At 47.9% G+C, this 18,602-nt stretch overlaps 1 protein-coding gene across 1 annotated transcript; it reads left to right on the top strand.

Moving 5' to 3' along the window:
* Positions 1-3,638: 3,638 nt before the first annotated feature.
* On the top strand, positions 3,639-15,393 carry LOC123022476 (zinc finger protein 436-like). The gene is made up of 7 exons (XM_044428174.1): positions 3,639-3,799; positions 4,507-4,989; positions 6,748-6,874; positions 7,994-8,070; positions 8,426-8,552; positions 10,052-10,132; positions 12,539-15,393. The coding sequence occupies exons 2-7, from the start codon at positions 4,567-4,569 to the stop codon at positions 13,972-13,974; spliced, it is 2,271 nt and encodes a 756-aa protein (XP_044284109.1). The 5' UTR covers positions 3,639-3,799; positions 4,507-4,566; the 3' UTR covers positions 13,975-15,393.
* The last annotated feature ends 3,209 nt before the right edge of the window (positions 15,394-18,602 follow it).

The following is an 18,602-nucleotide window of genomic DNA, read 5'->3' as shown; positions in this document are numbered from 1 at the left end:
TGTCACGATCCATTGATCTGCAACCCATCATCATCATCGGTGCCCTGGATTCTTTTGCACTTCAGTTGGTACCCCGTTCAGTGAGAAACTGCTCACACAGCCTGCGCAACTTCTCAAAAAGAAGTGTCAGAGGTGTTGTACCCTGTGGTTTTACAGATGAGACCAGAGACCGGATGGTAAAGTTAGAGAGGAGGTTTATTCCTGCGCAGGGACCACATTCGTGGGGGAATGCAGCCCCTAACAGAGTTGGAACGAGATTTTTATACCTTCACAGTCAGCTTTCGGCAAATGGGGAACAATACAATCAGTTTTTGACAAGAATGAGAACAATGGCGACAACGGGAAGTTACAAAATCACATAGCAGCAGTTAAGCAAGCAGATTTGGTTAGCAGTAAGTTTTATCTTTTAATTTACATCTTTTAGGCAATCTTTGCCCATTACGTCGTAGGTAAGCTCTTTCCATTTTCCGAGGGAAATTTTCTGAGACAGCTGCTAGACATTTTGAATGGGCTAGAGCTTAGGGGAGCTAAGCCTATCCTGAATGCCCTGAGAAAGCTGAGATATTTCCACTATGTCAGGAGCCTGGGGAGTCAGGCCTAACAAGAGGAAATGCAGCAGAAGTGATGCGTGGCTACATGTGCGCAAGAGTCATTTTTCTGCCTTGCCCATTGCACCAGAACACAAAGGGGGCCTTTCATGCGTTTCTCCCTATTGAATTCAATTCGCTTGCTTTCAGCTCCATGCTCCAGCCTGTCACTTGGCATTTTGCCAGGGGGATTGAGACACTGGGACATCCGTTTGAACCCAGTGGCTGGGGTGCTCTGGGGGACATTCTGGGTGGTGAGAGGCAGATCCCACGAGCAGGATATGAACACCCCCTTGCCCATGTTCCCCAGCAACTGGAGTGCATGGGCATACTGCCTCTGATACCAGAGGAATGTGGCATGAAGCCACCGGGACGGGGAGCTGCCCAACTTCCTCCATGAAGTTGTCCAATCGCCTTTTAGAACCATCCAAGTTGGCAGCCATTGCTATATCTTGTGGAAACTAACTCCATAGTGTGGCCACAGAGGGTAAGAAGTAGGATTAGTTTTATCTGGCCCGAATTTATTTATTTTTATTTATTATTTATTAAAACATTTTTATGCCGCCCCATTCGCCGAAGCCTTGGGGCGGCTTACAACAATAAATTAAATAATTATAATCATAAATTAAAAATGTAAACATTAGAATAAAATACAAACATACAATATAAAATAAGCCACCCTGGCCAGATAAAATTCAATAATATTAACATTTAAAAAGCCGCTTAAATCTCCCATAGGATGACCCACTTGGGTGCTAGTATTATGGGATGGAGAGAGAGAATGTCTCCATTCAGGACATAATTCTGTGCATCTCAACCATATCTCCCCTTACTCACCTCTTCCTTAAGCTAAATGATTTCAGCTGTAGTAAACTACCCTCAGAGCGGAGTCACTCTAACCCATGGATCCAGCTCGCCTCAGAGCTTTTGGAATCACTCGGAGAAAACAATCTGGGAGTGAGTCCAAAAGCTCTGAGATAGTGCAGGAATACTCAGTAGGAAGGTGGGCGCGATTGGGTCATGCTTGGGGGTGGGGGGGGAGATGGCTGCGATCACGCCCCCCTTCCCTGCACGAGCATCATCCCCCCCAGCACGATCGTGCCCGTCTCTCCCTCCCTCCCAGCATTGCAACAATGCAGCTATGTCCCTTGAATATGGACATGCTCTACCCCACCTCATCTTGGGCTTCTGCTGCAGCCCAAGCAAGCAGAGCAAACTTTTTAAATTATTTCTAACTGTTAATTAATTTTTAAATTTAGTTCATTTTACTTAATTTTTAAATTTATTTCAATTTAATTAATTTTAATGCACAGTGTGCATAGGAATTTGTTCATATTTTTTCATACTGTAGTCCGGCCCCACAACAGCCTGAGGTACAGTGAACTGGCCCCCTGTTTAAAAAGTTTGAGGACCCCTGCTCTAACCCCTTTGTAATTTTAGCCACCCTTCTCTGCCCTTTTGTCATCTTCAGAATGTCCTTTCTCAGGAGTCCAGAAATTAATTGTCCGATTGCAAGTTGCATCGTCGATTTGAATATGGGCGGTAGAACACCGGCAGTTTTATTTTGGCAGGGGCTTAGGCTATTGGGCCATACAGAAATATATTAATAGCTATGATTTTGTCAGGTTTCTTTCCCATTCCTTTCCAGTTTTCATGGAGTCTGCCTTTTCCATGGCTGCCGTTGTTGTTGCTAGTCACAAAGTTGTGTCCAACCCATCACGACCCCATGGACAACATTCCTCCAGGCTCTCCTGTCCCCCACCATCCCCCGGAGTCCACCCAAGCTCACACCGACTGCTTCAGTGACTCCATCCAGCCACCTCATCCTCTGCCCTCCCCTTCTTCTTTTGCCCTCAGTTGTTCTCAGCATTAGGCTCTTCTCCAGGGAGTCCTTCCTTCTCATTAGGTGGCCAAAGTATTTGAGTTTCATCTTCAGAATCTGGCCTTCTAAAGGGCAGTCAGGGTTGATCTCCTCTAGGACTGACCGGTTTGATCGCCTTGCAGTCCAAGGGACTCGCAGGAGTCTCCTCCAGCACCACAATTCAAAGGGCTGCGTACCCTGGGTCAACAGCAGAGTTCGGGCGATGCCATTCGCCCTGCGCGCCCTGCTGGGGGCGCAGCGCGCTCTCGCTGGCCGCCCCTCTTGCAATCAGCCAGGGAGGGGCCGCGGGCGCCCCCCCCCCCCCCGCATCGCTCCTCCAACTCCCCTTGTGCCGAGCCAGCATCCCCCAGCCCCCGGCCCGCTTCCACACACGGGGATCCCCTCCCAATTGCCCAGGGATCTGGGGAGGAAAGGAGGCTCTCCCAAAACGCACGAGTGGCTTTCGCCTCTGCAACGCCTCCGTGCGCCCGGGTGACCCCAGCCGTGTTGGACTACAAACCCCATCCCCCGCCGCCAGCGGGCTAACACGTCGGGGTGCTAGGCTGGGGGGAAGGGTCGGCTTCGTTCCAGATGGGATCTGTAGTCGGACCCGTCCAGAGCTCCGCTAGAGGAGTCCGTCTTCGCTGCCGGACAATCCCGCTCCCTCCGGCCGGGCGCAGGGAGAGGAGACCCCGCGGCCGGGAGCGCGGGGCGAGGTTTCGTCCTCGGGGGCGGGGTCTTCCCGGAGAATCCCACGCGAGGGTTAAGGGCAGCGAGTCGGAGGCCTAGAGAGGCGGCCGAGGGGCGGTCTTGCGAATGGGCCGCTCCCTTCCTGCCCTCCGCGCGCCCTGCCTGGGAAAGGCGCTCGCGATTTTCCCACGGGCGCGGCTCGTGCGCGTGGGCGCGGGCGCGCGCGTGGCCCCGCGGGGCAGTCCGTGGGGGGGCGGATCGGGGTGTCCTGATCGTGAGAGCGGGCTGGGGCGGCGGGGAGGGAGACCCGGGAACCCGCCCCGGCGAGCCGGTCGCTCCGGCTCCGTCCCGTCCCGCGGGCTGCTCCGCGCCGCCGGCCTCCCGTCTGCGGGGCTGGGAGTCCCTCCCCGGCCGATCGCCCCTTTTCCAAGCTGTGGCGTGGCGGCTGGACGGTGCACCGGGGAGATCCGCGCTCTCCGCGCCTGCCATGGAGCCCTGGGGTGCCCCCGGCCAGACCGTGGGGTCGCGCCTTGCTTGAGGAGGGTGGGGTGGGGAGAGGGGTACAAGTATAATAAATGAAAAGCCCCTCTCGGGTTCCTGGAAGATTTGGAGAAGAAAGGAAAGGAACCTCACACTTTCGAGGCTGTGACTCTCCCCCTTGGTAAGGCCTTCCTGCCACCCGGTGTCTTCCATCTGTGGCAGACTACACATCCCATCTTCCCCCCAGCCAGCCATTGGGAGGGTTCCAGGTTGGGAAAGCTGGCTTCATTCTGCTGTTCATAGAATCATAGAATAGTAGAATTGGAAGGGGACATGAAGGCCATCCAGTTCAACCCCTGCTATTGCAGGACACCAGTTTACACCATCCCACTCAGATGACTGTCCAGTTTCTTTTTGAAGGACTCTACTGTGGGGAACCTACCGCCTCTCCAGGCAGATGGTTCCACTGCTGTATTGCTCTGACAGTGAGGAAGCTTTTCCTGATGTCCAGCCTGAATCTGGTTTGTCGCAGCTTGAATAGTTTATTCCATGTCCTGCACTCTGATATCAGCAAGAAGTCATGACCTTCCTCTTTCTGACAGCCTTTGAGGCACTTGTAGAGTGATACTTGTAAAGTGAACTCTATTGTATTCAAAATCTTCGCACTGCATTGTGGAGATGATGTCTCATAGGGTTTTAAAACTTTGGTTCCGTAACCAGCACCCCCTTTCCTGCCTGCAGGCCTACCATCCCTCCTAGCCTTGCGGTAGTGGTGGGGAGTCCAGACACTGTGCAGATGATGGAACTTCTCTAAGGTTTCTTCTTGCGCACAGCATGTGAAGTCAGTGCCTGCAACCGTGATAAAGTGTGTTTCACTCTGCCCTCCAGATTCAGGTGGTTCAGTTCAAAAAGAACCTGGCAGCCATCAAGGACAGCCTTCTGAACCTGATGGAGGAGAAGACGGCGAAAGCAGAAGGGCAAAACCTGGTTGGCCAAGAGGCCGGAGAGAGGCCTCATGGAATCCAGGAAGGGGCCTATGTAGAGCGGTGGAAGAGGAGCGAGAACCTGGACGGAGGCAGTGCAGATGCAGAGCGCCAGAGCTTCAGGGCCTTCAGCTACCAGGAGGCCAAGGGGCCGCGGGAGCTCTGCAGCCATCTCTACCACCTTTGCTGCCAGTGGCTGAAGCCTGACAGGCACACAAAAGCTCAGGTGCTTGACCTGGTGATCCTGGAGCAGTTTCTGACTGTCCTGCCTCCGGAGATGGAGAACTGGGTCAGGGAATGTGGGCCGGAGACCAGTTCTCAAGCGGTGGCCCTGGCGGAAGGGTTCCTCCTGAGCCAGGCAGAGGGTGGAAAGCAGAAAAGCTTGCAGGTAAGAGAGAACTTCATCTTGAGAACGCCAAGGGGCAGATAAAGTCCCTGCTAGTTGTCGTTATAATAAATGAATTGCTAAATCATTTATAATAAGTATGGATTAAAACTGATCCTCAGAATGCCATGATTAAGCTGGGTAGCGCAGTCAGCCAGGGAAGCCCTGGGTGAAGAGAGACGGCATTGATTGGCATCTGGAGTATCTACAGTTGCACTTCCTGAATACCAGGCGGAGTTCTTTTCATAAGGTGGGGGCCACGGCAGAGAAGGCTCTTTTCCGAGTTCCTGTAAGATGGCTGCAGGAATTGCCCTGATGCTTGACCTGAAGAAGGATCTGTCTGCTTCTAGTCCAGCATTCTGTTTAGTCCAGGCTAAACAGTTAGAGATGTTGCTTTTTCACAGCCGTCGTGCACTGGGCTGGCATTTTCATGGCGCTGCCTCCTCCACTCCCACCCCACAAGATACCTTTCTCGATCACTCGCTGCTCACCCAGATCTTACCGGCCTGTCCTTGAAGCCAGAATTATATGCCCCACTTTTTGCCAAACTCAGCACTTCCTTAGATCAAAGCACCCAGAATCCAAAGTAAGAATTCCTTTCTTTCGGCTCACATGAAACCCAATTTGCTCTTGGGTGCCCGTTCTTCCAGTCTGGAGAGATCTTTATGAAGCACCTTCCTGTATGATGATGATAGTAATAATCTGAATTGTTTATTTATTTAAAACTTTTAAAGGCTGTCCCTTATTGTGGTCTTGGGTGTTTTAACAAGAAAACAAAATAGAATAAAACACAGCATCCTAGTAAAACTTTTCCAATCAACACTAAAACCCCATATTAAAACAATCAAGTCTTAAAACATTGGGAAGATAAGTTTTTAGCCTGGAGCTGAAAAGGACAAAGTGACGGCACCAGGCGAACCTCTCTGGGGAGAGAATTCATTATTATGATTATTAATGTCATGTCCACACTGCCCCCACAGCCATAGCTGTCTGGGCAATGCACATACATAAATCCAGATGATCTAAATAGAATTTGGTCCCGGCAGCTGAGCTAGGCCATCAGGAAAGGATGATGCACAGAGGGATGGCCCTGCAGATGGAGGGCCGTGCTGTGGAGGCAGACGGGGGATTCCTGAAGGACAAATCTGGGGTTCAGCCTGCCTGTGAAAGCTGAGCTCACACCGAGATGGTCTTTCCTCCACCCAGCCCAGGATTTCAGCTCTTGACTGGTCTCAGTCACTCTTGGGGGTGCAGACTGGGATTTTTCCGTGTCTTCTGGAGGTGGTAGAGGTGGAACCCAGGATCTTCTGCATGGAAACTGAGCCCTGCGCCAAGAAGCAACCATGCTTTTGGTCCACTTCTTGTGCCACCATGGGAAGTTGGCTTTAAGTCCACATATCCTGATGTCCATATGTCCCAGGTCTCTGGAGTGAGAGTGTACAAGAGGCCCAGTTCAGAAGGAGGCATAGACTTGGGAGTACTGGAAAAATGCTGTCCTTCAGCTTTCCTGCCTCATCCTCATCCTCATCTTTATTTATTTATTTATTTTGTTTGCTTATTCCAAGCATTTGTATCTCGTTCTTCCAGACAAGCGCTCAGGATGCCTTACATAGTGTAAAATTCTGAAAGCACAATAATAAAACCACGCTTATTAAAACATCTAAAACTGAACGTCATAGACTAAAAAATCAGAAAGGAAAAATAACATTCCCCCCACCCGCTCATTTGCTGTCTCTTCTGGGCTTTTCTCACCTGTTGCAGGTGCAGCAGACAGTCGCCCAGGCAGCCGTGCCTTCCCCTGTGACAGAAGAAGCTCTGTTGGGCAGCATGCGGAAGCCGTTTTTCCGGTGGATTGTGCAAGAGGGTGATGGAGGAACTGTCTTGCTGGGTCAGGTTTGATCGGGTGCATTTCATCTTGCCTTGGGATACCCCTGAAAGCTACCCTCTGCTTCTATGTTTCTCTTGTTCCTTTGGGGGAAAGGCCAGAAGTTGGCATTGTGGGGCACTGGCCTGGGCCCACATTTCAGGGGGGACCTTCCTGTTGTTCTTGTGGCTTCTCAGCCCGCTCAGTGCCCGCTTTTCCCTTCTGTTTCCTCCCTGTCTATGGCCCAGTGGAAGAGACTTAGCCTGTTGCACATTTTCCAGTGAAGGTCTGTTTCAAAGACATGGTCTTAGCACTTTGTGTCCAAAAGCAGTGTAGGAGATGGATTGCATTTCTGTTCCAGGACTAAAATATGCCTGTTGAAAATAAAGATCTTACAGGCCACCTAGGAAGGCCTCAGCAATTAGAGGCAGCCTATAAATACATGTAAATAAATACAGTGGTACCTGGGCTCATGAACGCCTCAGTTCACGACCAAATCGGGTCGTGAACAAAAATTTCATACAAATTTTGACTCGGGTCATGAACTTCACATTGGGTGGTGACCGCAATCACAGCCATCTCCCCGCTGCCCTGAGTAGGGCGGGCGCACTCATGCAGGGAAGACAGGTGCGATCGCGGTTGTGCTTGGGGAGGGGGTGGGTGGGGAGATGGCCGCAATCGTGAAGGTGGGGAGATGGCCGAGATCGCACCTGTCTTTCCTGCACGAACGTAACTGGGATCTCGACCATCCCCCCCCAGTACGATTGCACCCATCTCTCCCCCCCAAATGCACCCATGATGGTGCCTGTCTCTCCCCACTGCCCCCTGAGCACGCCGGGATGACGGGTGCATGCAGGGATGACAGGCACGATCGTGGTTGTGCTGGTGGGGGGGCAGATGGAGGTGCTCGGGATGCGGGTGGGGAAATGGCCGCAATCTTTGTTGTTCCTTGTCACTTTGCTTCAGATTTTTCTGATTAAAAAAATAATTACAGAACGAATTAACCTTATTTACATTGAACCTTATGGGGAAATTTGACTTGGCTCATGACCAAGTTGGGTCACGGCCAGAGTCCTGGAACTGATTAAGTTTGTGAGCCAAGGTGCCACTGTAAATCAGTCTTCTCTCTCCCCTCACTCATAGGTGGCGGGATTGCCCCAATGTTCCCTTCCAGGCTTTCTCTTGGCAGAACGGACTTTGTCGCTGCACAGACAGATCAGGTAGGCGAAGGACTGGAACAGAGATGGAAGGCTCAGGACTGGAATTCGACCTGGGCTGTCCGAGGTTCCTTGGATAGCCATATCCCCCTTTCTGGAATGCAGTCCTCCAACAGGGTCCCCAAAATTAAATTCAGCCCTTGGCCTGAAAGGGGTTCCCGCTTAGAGGGATACGCAGGGTACAGCCTGGGTGCCAATGCTTCCTGCTGAGTCCAGAAGAGTTTTGTTCCCTTATTTCCCCTGGGAAAACTTTGCATGGCACTGCGGAAGTGTTGGAGCCCAGCAGCTCAGCTTTGTTGGCCTTTTAGGCTAGGACTTTGTCTATGAAGAGAAAACAGGTTTTCTCTCCTCCTTTCAGGGCCTGGTGACCTTTGAGGATGTGGCTGTGAGCTTTACACAGGAGGAGTGGGCGCTGCTGGATCCGGGCCAGAAGGCTTTGCATGGGGAAGTCATGGCTGAGAATTATGGGAACCTGGTTGCTTTGGGTAAAAATCCCCTTTTCCCCACTTCCTCTTTCACGTTGAAAGATGTCTATTCCCATTTTTTTTTACCACTTGTACAGATGTTTCTGGAGAGTAAATTTGTGGCTGGGAGCCTGTCTGACTAAACCGTGCTTTCCAGCGTTGCTTCCCTCTGGCTGGGCTGGAATTTGCACAATTTTCCACATGGGATTTTAGTGCTAGTTGTGCAAGGACTGGGCCCCTGATGGATGATCCCAGATCAATCCCATGCTTTCCTCATCTATACATTTGCATCCAAACATTTGCATCCATACATTTTGCCTTCTTTCCATTTGCCCTTTGGGTGAGGAAATGAGACCATGTGGTTCAACATGTATTGGTAACATTGGAGTAGTTCTGGAGCTTTACTTTTCTACAAAAACGGTTCCATTTCGTAAATTTCTTCACAGCGACGAACGGATATTATTTGCAAGTACAATATTTGGCATTCTTGAATCCATCAAAACTGTTTGGGTCACTAGCTTCAATTTAGCGTAGCTTTCTCCAGCCTGGTGCCTTTGCGATGTGTTGGACTACAATTCCCAGCATCCCCAGCCAGCCATTCTGCACAAGGCTTCAGAAAGCTGATTTAATATGTCCAAAATTGTAAGTGTCACTGTTTCTTGAATAATGTAAGGGAAATGTGTTCTTCTCTTGCTAAAGTTTCACAAAGTAGTCTAGTGACGCTGTCTAGGTCAACGATGGCAAACCTTTTAGAGGCCGAGTGCCCAAAGTGCAACTCAGAACCCACTTTTTCATCGCAAAGTGCCAGCACTGCGATAAAATCTGAATTTGCTGACCACCTGCACAAGGGGGCAACGTTCCACTGACCACCAGCTTTTGGCCGACCCCGAAAGACACATCTGAGTGTATTTCCTACCTTCTGCTAAAATCACAACGGGTTGTGCAGACTTGAACCGGCGACCTTTCGATCAGCCAGCCCAGCAGCACAGCAGTTTAAACCACTGCACCACCGGCATCCTGCTAAAATCAAAAATGCCTGGCAGTTCACTGACCGGCCATGCGAAAGCTCAGGGAGTCTTGGCTAATGAGTGACATCATTGCCTGGTGCCCTTCATCTTTCCGAATATGTGCATGGCTGCTGGGGCGATTGCGTGCTGACAGAGAGGACTCTGTGTGCCCCTTTGGGCACGGGTGCCGTAGGTTCTCCATCACTGGTCTAGGTAATGTCACTTTAAAATTGTATCAGGTATGCTTTAATTGCCCCCCTTCCACCACCCCACACACACACTTCAAATATTTCAGGTCAGATACATGTGATCTGTTGGGGAAAAAGTGAGGCAATCTTTTAGCTTTAGAGTTTCTTTTATTTGCATTTAGCAAACATGCTAAAATGATCTTCGAGCTCAAACGGTTGCTTTTTTCTCCCCTGATCTGCATGGGGAATTTTTCTAATTCAAAATTTTGCATGGAATTTACATTACTGACCACAAATAATACTTGTGTCCTATTATTCCATAAAGAAGGCTCCCTGATCTCAGAATCTGACCTCCTGCCTGGGCTTGAAGAAGACGAAGGCCTGCCTGTCCAGGACCGGTTTTCCGGTAGGTCCTTGCCTATAAAGATCTCCTAGAGGGCTGGTGGATTTTCACAACCTATGACAGATGGGAGGTCCAGCCATCATTCGAAGACCTCCCATCATCTGCTTCCTTCTCCCAGGACTTCCTTCCTCAGCATTCTTGGCCACTGTCTCATGTGCTTCGGTGAAATCCAGGTTGGATTGCTGCGGTGTGTCTTTGACAGTGCTCCCCTTGAAGCACACTTAGACAATTCTATTGATTCCAGTTTCCCATCAGGAACACGCAGCTTTACTTGCTACCTTTTTGGTCTGAGCAATTTGCCAATGCTTTTGACCACAGCTCCCATATGACCCAGACAGCATAGCCAGTCACTGGGGATGATGGGAGAGCATTGGGGGAGCCATCCATTGGCTTCTTAGCCTATCACCATGTGAGATCAAGCTTTTGGGACAGAGCCTTCTCATCCATGGCCCCATTGTTGTTGTAGTTGCTAGTCGTGAAGTCATGTCCCACCCATCGCGACCCCATGGACAACACTCCTCCAGGACTTCCTGTTCTCCACCATCCCCCGGAGTCCACTTAAGCTCACACTTCAGTGACTCCATCTAGCCACCTCATCCTCTTCTTTTGCCGTCAATTGTTCCTAGCATTAGGGTCCTCTCCAGGGCGTCCTTCCTTCCCATTAGGTGGCCAAAGTATTTGAGTTTCTTCTTCAGTATCTGGCCTTCTAAAGAGCAGTCAGGGTTGATCTCCTCTAGGACTGACCGGTTTAATCACCTTGCAGTCCAGGGGACTCACAGGGGTCTCCTCCAGCACCACAATTCAAAGGCCTCAATTCTTCGGTGCTCAGCCTTCCTTATGGTCCAGCTTTCACAGCCATACATTGCAACTGGGAAAATCTTAGCCTTTACTATACACACTTTTGTCTGCAGGGTGATGTCTCTGCTTTTTAGTATACTGTCTAGATTTGCCATAGTTTTCCTTCCAAGGAGCAAGCGTGTTTTAATTTCTTGGCTGCAGTCCCCTTCTGTGGTGATCTTGGAGCCCAAGAAAATAAAATCTGTCATTACCTCCATTTCTTCCCTATCTATTTGCCAGGAAGTTATAGGACTGGATGCCATGATCTTAGTTTTCTTACTGTTCAGTTTCAAGCCAACATTTGTGCTCTCCTCCTTCACCCGCATCAAGAGTCTCTTTAGTTTCTCTTCACTTTCTGCCATGAGAGTGGTATCATCTGCATATCTGAGGTTGTTATTTCTCCTGGCAATCTTACTTCCAACTTGTGATTCTTCTAGCCCTGCTTTTCTCATGATGTGCTCTGCATATAAGTTAAATAGGCAGGGTGGCAGTATACAGCCATGGCCCCATATTTATTTGTTACTTATGTAATTTATTTAAAACTTTTATAGACCATCCCATTACTGAAGTCTCAGGGTGGTTTAACAGTACAAAATGTTAAAACACAGCATAGCTAAAATTTAGCTAATAATAAAACCTGCATTAAAACAGCCAGGTCTTAAAACTTTGGGAATACAATTCCTCCTGGGATCCCAGGCTAACTTCTTGTTTTCTCCTCACCCCAAACTGTGCTTTATTTAACGCACATGGTATAATAGATCTATGGTCAAGCAGACACTTAAGAGAAAAAAGAAAATGAGCTCCATTCACAGTAGAACATCCTTAGATCCCTCCAGACTCATGCTTGGCTACCATCCCCTTGTTGGCAAAACTCGTGGAGGCAAACCAGATTTTCATGGTCACACATGGTGCTTGTCCCAGAAACTGGTCATACTCTCTCAAAGTGCAGCTTTCCAGGTGCTGCCGAACCAGCCCTGCATCATGCAACTGGCACCTGTGTTCCAACGTAATCTTTCCTTGCAATGAAAGCAAGGCACTTAGATTACTTGCTCCAGTAGCAGGATTGTTTTTTGTGCCACCTCTAGAGTGCAGTATGGACGATGGGAATTGTGTCCAAGAAAACTGGAGGGTGCCAAGCTGGGAAGACTGCCTTAGATTATATTTATTGGCAGAATCTGCCTTCATACAGTCTGTTTGGCAGCAAGCTGGTTTTCATTATTCTGGTACTCTATATGGTAGATCCTGAAGATGGAACTCAAATACTTTGGCCACCTAATGAGAAGGAACAACTCACTGGAGAAGACCCTGATGCTGGGAACAATTGACAGCAAAAGGAGCAGGGGGTGGCAGAGGTTGAGATTCTTAGATGGAGTCACTGGGGCAGTGGGTGTGGGCTTGGGTGGGCTCCGGGGGATGGTGGAGGACAGGAGAGTCTGGAGGAATGTTGTCCATGGGGTCGCGATGGGTCGGGTGCAACTTAGAGACTAAACAAACACTCTATATGGTAGTCAGTGTGCTGTGTTTTCTGATTTGAAATCCATTCCTCACATTCCATTTTTCTGTCTCTTCCAGTGAGGGATGTGTGGGAGACAGTGAATGGAAGGGAAGGACATCAAGTGTTGGAAGAAACCAATCAATTTCCAGGCATAGTAGAGAATAGTGGAAATCAAGACATACTGGGCAGGGCAAATGGCAACCAAACCAGTACCAAGAGGATTAATGGCATTGCACTCAAAGGAGAGAGAAAGAATGAGTGTCATGTGTGTGGAAAAAGGTTTGCTCGTAAAACAACCCTTGAAAATCATTGGAAAACCCACGCAGGTGAGAAACCATATGAATGCTTTTCTCAGAACACAGGCGTGATCGCCCATCCAGCTCATGCAAAGGAGAAAACATTTAAATGCCTAGAGTGTGGAAAGAGTTTCAGTCGGAGTGGGAAGCTTACTTCTCATCAAAGGAGTCACACAGGAGAGAAACCCTTTAAATGCCCAGAGTGTGGAAAGAGCTTCAGTCAGAGGACAAATCTTACCACTCATCGGAAAATTCATGCAGAGGAGAAACCATTTAAGTGCCTGGAATGTGGAAAAAGTTTCAGTCAGAGAACCCATCTTACTACACATCAGAGAATTCACACAGAGGAGAAACCGTTCAAATGTCAAGAGTGTGGAAAGAGCTTCAATCAGAGAACAAACCTTAATACTCATCAGAGAATTCATACAGAGGAGAAGCCATTTCAATGCCTGGAATGTGGAAAGGGCTTTAGTCAGAGGACACACCTTACTACTCATCAGAGAATTCACACAGAGGAAAAACCATATGCCTGCCTGGAGTGTGGAAAAAGCTTCACTCAGAGGATACATCTGTCAACTCATCAGAGAATTCATACAGAGGAAAAACCATTTAAATGCTTGGAGTGTGGAAAGAGATTCAACCAAAGGACAAATCTTACTACACATCAGAGAATTCATACAGAAGAGAAACCATTTCACTGCCTTGAGTGTGGAAAGAGCTTCAGTCAGAGCTCAAGCCTTACTTTACATCTCAGAATTCACACAGGGAAGAAACTATTTAAATGCTTAGAGTGTGGAAAGGGCTTCACTGATTGTAAAAGCCTTAATTCACATGCAAGGATTCATACGGTTCATATAGGAGAAAAACCATATAAATGCCTGGAGTGTGGAAAGAGCTTCCGTCAGAGAAGGCAACTTACCTCCCATCAAGGAATCCACACAGGGGAGAGACCTTTTAAATGTCTAGAGTGTGGCAAGAGCTTCCGGCAGAGTGGAAAACTTATTTCTCATCTAAGAATCCACACAGGAGAGAAACCATTTAAATGTCTGGAGTGTGGGAAGAGCTTCAGTCGCATAGATGCCCTTACTACACACCAAAGAATCCACACAGGGGAGAAGCCATTGAAATGCATACAGCGGGGATGGGGAAGCTGTGCTTCCTCAGGCGTTGGACTCCAGTTCTCGTCTACGCCAGCAAGCATGGCCCATGGTCAGTGATGATGGAAATGGCTGGACTGCGATATCTGCTGAGTCACAACTTTCCCATGCCTGGTCTATAGGAGTGAAGAAGCATCTGTCAGTACCAAAACTTGCTATGCATCAGAGAACACACATACGAGTAGGAGAGAAACCACTAAAATGCAGTTAGATGGTTTAGTAAACTTAAGAGAAGTCATTCCAGAAGCAATTGTGTAAATACTTGGAGGGTGGAAAGGACTACAGAGAAGTCATGCTACACAAAATGGGTGGGCAACTATTTTTCTGTAGAAGACTGCCTTTCCTCAAAACATCATCCATCCAGGACACCTGATGGTCATGGATGGGATTCAGACCATTGCTGGGCAAACCATAGCTAAGAGTGGGTAGGTCACATTCATGCCCTTCCCCACTCCCTCTCCCTCTCCCCCCCCCCCTTCCCTTCCCTCCCTCCCCCCCCCCCCCCCGCCCCAGTTGGCAATCAGGGAAAGTACAGCTTGCTTTTTGCAGAGATCTGAACTGATGTGGAGGTTTTCTTAGATGTCACCAAGGTCCACAAGCTGCCAGCCTTCTTATACAGCAAGAAATACCTAGCTGAGATAAACCATTAACATATTTGCAAGTTTGTAAATGTTTCTGTAAATTGGGTAGTACACAAAGAAATACAATAATCTTGTTTTCCCCCTTATAGTTTCAATAGGTCAGAATTGATTGAAGATGATAAAATGGACTTGAATGCTCCCTTATCAGAGGTCCACTGGGTGACTTTGGGCCAGTTGCTGCCTCTCAGACCAACCTACCTCACAGGGTTGTTGTGAGGATAAGATTGAGAGAAGGCAGTGTATGTAAACCACCTTGAGCTCCTTGCAGGAAGTATGTTGGGATAGAAATATGATAAATAAATAGCAATAGGGGCTAAAAAGAACAACGCCAAAATGTTTGAAATTTAATGAGTCTCCTCCAATTGGATTCCCAGCTGAACTGTATATGTTTTGTTCTGGTGCTTTACCTTTTGTTTCTGTTTACCTTTGACTGGCAAAGACATTTTTTTTCTCAAGACAAGTCTTTTGGCTTTTAAGCAGACTTATTTGTGGAAGTTTTAATCTGGTAGGCACTGTTCCTTACTATTCTGAGTTGATGTGTTCTTATGCTTTGATTATGGTATTGTATTTTATCTGGATTTTATTGCTAGAACATACTTTAGTGGAAAGGCAGGATAAAAATGTAATGGATGCCAACTCAACTAGCGTTATTCATAATAGTCATAATAGAAAATACCAAGTTTCTTTTACTTACTGATTTTTGTGTAGACTTTAAATTGGAATCAGTTGTCCTCAGCTTTTGGTAGAGTGAAATAGCTATTTGTTTGTTTTTGTTTTAACCTATTTAACCTTTTAGCAAATGAATAATTTTTTAAAAAATAAAAAATTGATATTTCCATGATTGTATTATAACAATCTTTTTTATTAAAAAAAAAGCAGCAAGAATGGAGATAAATGATACTGGCACCATTTTTATCTCTAATAAGGAACCCAGCAAGGATATTGGGCTCTGTTCACTTGTATTTGCTGTAAGAATAAAGCTGTGAGAATGAGAGAAACTCAAAATATTAAAGGGCTAAAATTTAGGCAGCCTGATTTAGGTAAGTGTTTTTTATGCAGGTGATGTGATTGTGTTGTTCCAAGATCCTAAACAATCCATATGTCACATTTGTAGGTATAAACTAAAGATGTGTATGATAAGTATATGCTTCCAAGAGCATTATACAGAGGACAAAGCGAAACAGTAACTAAAAACATTCACTAAATTATGGCAGAATATTATAGCAGCTAAGTTGAAGTTATCCTGGTTTGGAGGGATTTGTTTAATAAAAAAGCTAGTGCTACATAACTTCTTAATTTTGCAATTAAAGCTTGCCTCTTGCAAAAGCACGGGAGGAACAAAACTTTAACTGCAGTTAGTCTAGTAAGAAACCTAGCAGTGCTATGGATGTTGCAAGGCCAAGGCTGGGCAAAGAGCCAAGAGAGGAGCACCACTGACTGTCCTCGGAGTTCTGGTCAGCTGCGGAAGTCTCCGGCCATGTTGAGGGTGAGCACCCCAAGGAGATGAGGCTGGATGGGAGGCCACCTGTCTCTGCGATGCTACCAGCAGGCTAGGAACGGGTCTGAGCCCTGCTCTGGCTTGCAACAGACATCCTCTGGAGGTGTTCCAGAGTTTGCAGTGGGGGGGGGGGTGCAGCAAGAGCAACATCCCTGCCTGCATCCTACCAGCTCCTCTGCCTGTCGCCCCCCCCTCAACAGTCAGTGCCCCAGCCAAACCTGGGCACCCTTTCCTAGGCAGCGATCAAACCCTGCCAGGCTGTCTCTGTTGCAAGCTGCACGGGTCAGCAGCTTTTAGACGGCTTTTGACTCCGCGTGCCTTTGGGTTTTGACTCCACGTGCCTTTTTGCAACCTCTTAGCTTCCCTGCAAAAGTGGGAGGCATTTTTTCTTCCCGTTTTCTTGGGATGTTGGGAATTGTGAGACGCTGTGTAAGCTGGCGTGATGTGGTGGAAGATGCACATTCCGCTTCTTCCTCCGTTCTGCCTTTGCAGTCTTTGCAGCTCCTTGAGAGCTTTCTGGGAAGCTCCCCCCACCACTCCATGCCACAAGCTCTGAGAGTGAATTTATCGCTTCTCAGTCCTTCCCAATTAAATATCTTTCTGCACAGGCTCACAGGGCCACCGGTGGCTTGACGAGAAATGCCACCGAGTGCAAACTATCAACTGCATCCAAGTCCTTCAGTTACTGCAACAGGAAACCACTGCATGAGCTATTTTTGCTCAAAGAGGATTTGGAGATGGGCCGCCTCTTCTGCTTAAGCCGCTAGGAGGGGAAGGGAACTCTCACCACTTCCTCCTCTTTTGAGCCCTCTGGCAAAAAGAGGATGTGGTTGTTGAATTCAAGATGGCAGTGGAGGACATCTGGAGGAGAAGTCTCTCCACATTGCTAGTCCTCATGACTCATGGGAGGAAGGGTGCCTCCATGCAGAGCTGCTGGGGAACATGGTTGTGGATTTCCTCAGGGCAGCTGGGTAGCCACTGCAAGGAAGCAGATGTTGGAACAGGTGGCCCCTTACTCCGATCCTCTTTTTACGCTCTTAGGCAATGGAAAGGAAACTGGAGTAAGAGCAGAAAATGAAACTAGACCTGGTGCTGTGCAGGGTGAAGTGTGCTTTTTTATTTTTATGAGCCCCTGATTTTGACACCTGAGAAGCAGATACTGCTGGTGGTGGGCGAGTCAGATGAAAGACCAGAGTATGGTGGGGCAGTTGACCCTAACTCTCTGGGGCAGGTCCCCTGATCTGTTGGGGCACTGGGATCCCTGGATGGGGATCTCTTAGCCTCTGACCCCGGGGGGTGAATGTGGGACCATGCCTGCACAAAACAGAGTTGCTGGGAGGGTAAGGGGCATTCCCCCTGCCCTGTGGGGAGGACGTAGTTTCCTCTGCAATCCGCTTAGAACCTTAAAATAGTAGAGTTGCAAGGGGCCATGAAGGCCATCAGGTCCAACCCCCTGCTCAGCGCAGGACTCCAAGTTACACCATCCCACTCAGATGGCTGTCCACTTTTTTTGGAAAGTCTAGTGTGGGAGAGCCCACCACCTCTCTTATTACTATTATTAAATTATTTATTACAAACATTTATATCCCATTCTTCCGTGCAAGCACTCAGGATGGCTTACATAGTATAAAATAGTATACTATTATTGTATACTATTGTTGTATACTTATTGTTGTAAGCTGCCCTGAGGCTTCGGCGAATGGGGCGGCATAAAAATGTTTTAATAAATAAATAAATAAATAAATAAATAAATAGTATAATAGTATAAAATACAATAATAAAACCACAATTACTAAAAACATATAGAATTGAACATTATAAACTAAAAAGGGATGGCAGAATGCAAATGGCAGAATAGGTTGCAAGCAGTCAGATACTTCAGCATCTGGGATGGAGCAAGCTATAGCCCTGTTTGGGTGATAAACAATTTATGGTTTGTTAACCTTGGGTTGTTTTGGAGCAGCAGGAGCATGTGAGCATCTGTTTTTCCCTAATTTCCTGCCCATGTCCACTTGGGTTAACAACTCAGGAATATACCTAGGTGGTTCTGCATGACATGTGGGTCCAGAGTTCTGGGTTGTTGAGGGATAAATCATTGTGTTATTCCAAGAACAAACCATGGGCTGGATCTAAAATTCAGGGCTGAACTCAGAATTCTAGGTTTGTGCATGATGGAGATCCTGGCCCTTTTCTTTGTGACAACCTGAGAATCTGGGATTGGCCCTGAGTCACCTTGTGGGCTCCATGGCTGAGTGGGAACCAGAACCCAGATCTGAGTCCCAGCCCTGCATTTTTGGCCACTGCACCACACTGTCTCTCGGAGAAAGAATGGTCATGACAAAAGAAATATTTCACCAAATGAATGGGACAGGATCCTCTTAAAGATGCAAAGCTATGCAGATAAACTTACTTAGCAATCAAGGATGGTCCTCTAAGGCTACAATCCTCTGCAGTCCCATGTCTCCTTTCCACAATGTGTATAAGTATATGTATTCACTGCAGAGGATAAGGGTGCAGATACTGAGTAAAGGACTCTGGGTGTTACACTG

The sequence above is a fragment of the Varanus komodoensis genome, unplaced genomic scaffold, assembly GCF_004798865.1.
Source record: "Varanus komodoensis strain SLA01 unplaced genomic scaffold, ASM479886v1 scaffold198, whole genome shotgun sequence".
Classification (NCBI taxonomy): Eukaryota; Metazoa; Chordata; class Lepidosauria; order Squamata; family Varanidae; genus Varanus; species Varanus komodoensis.
The sequence above is the reverse complement of the archived record's forward strand: the minus strand, read 5'-3'. Positions and strand labels throughout refer to the sequence as shown.

What these genes read in the sequence shown, in the direction of transcription:
- LOC123022476 (XM_044428174.1), top strand. Translation starts at nt 4,567, where the DNA reads ATGGAGGAGAAGACGGCGAAAGCAGAAGGGCAAAACCTGGTTGGCCAA. An exon ending in GAAAGCAGAAAAGCTTGCAG is followed by an intron (nt 4,990 to 6,747) that starts GTAAGAGAGAAC and finishes CACCTGTTGCAG; the next exon opens with GTGCAGCAGACAGTCGCCCA. An exon ending in TCGCTGCACAGACAGATCAG is followed by an intron (nt 8,071 to 8,425) that starts GTAGGCGAAGGA and finishes TCCTCCTTTCAG; the next exon opens with GGCCTGGTGACCTTTGAGGA.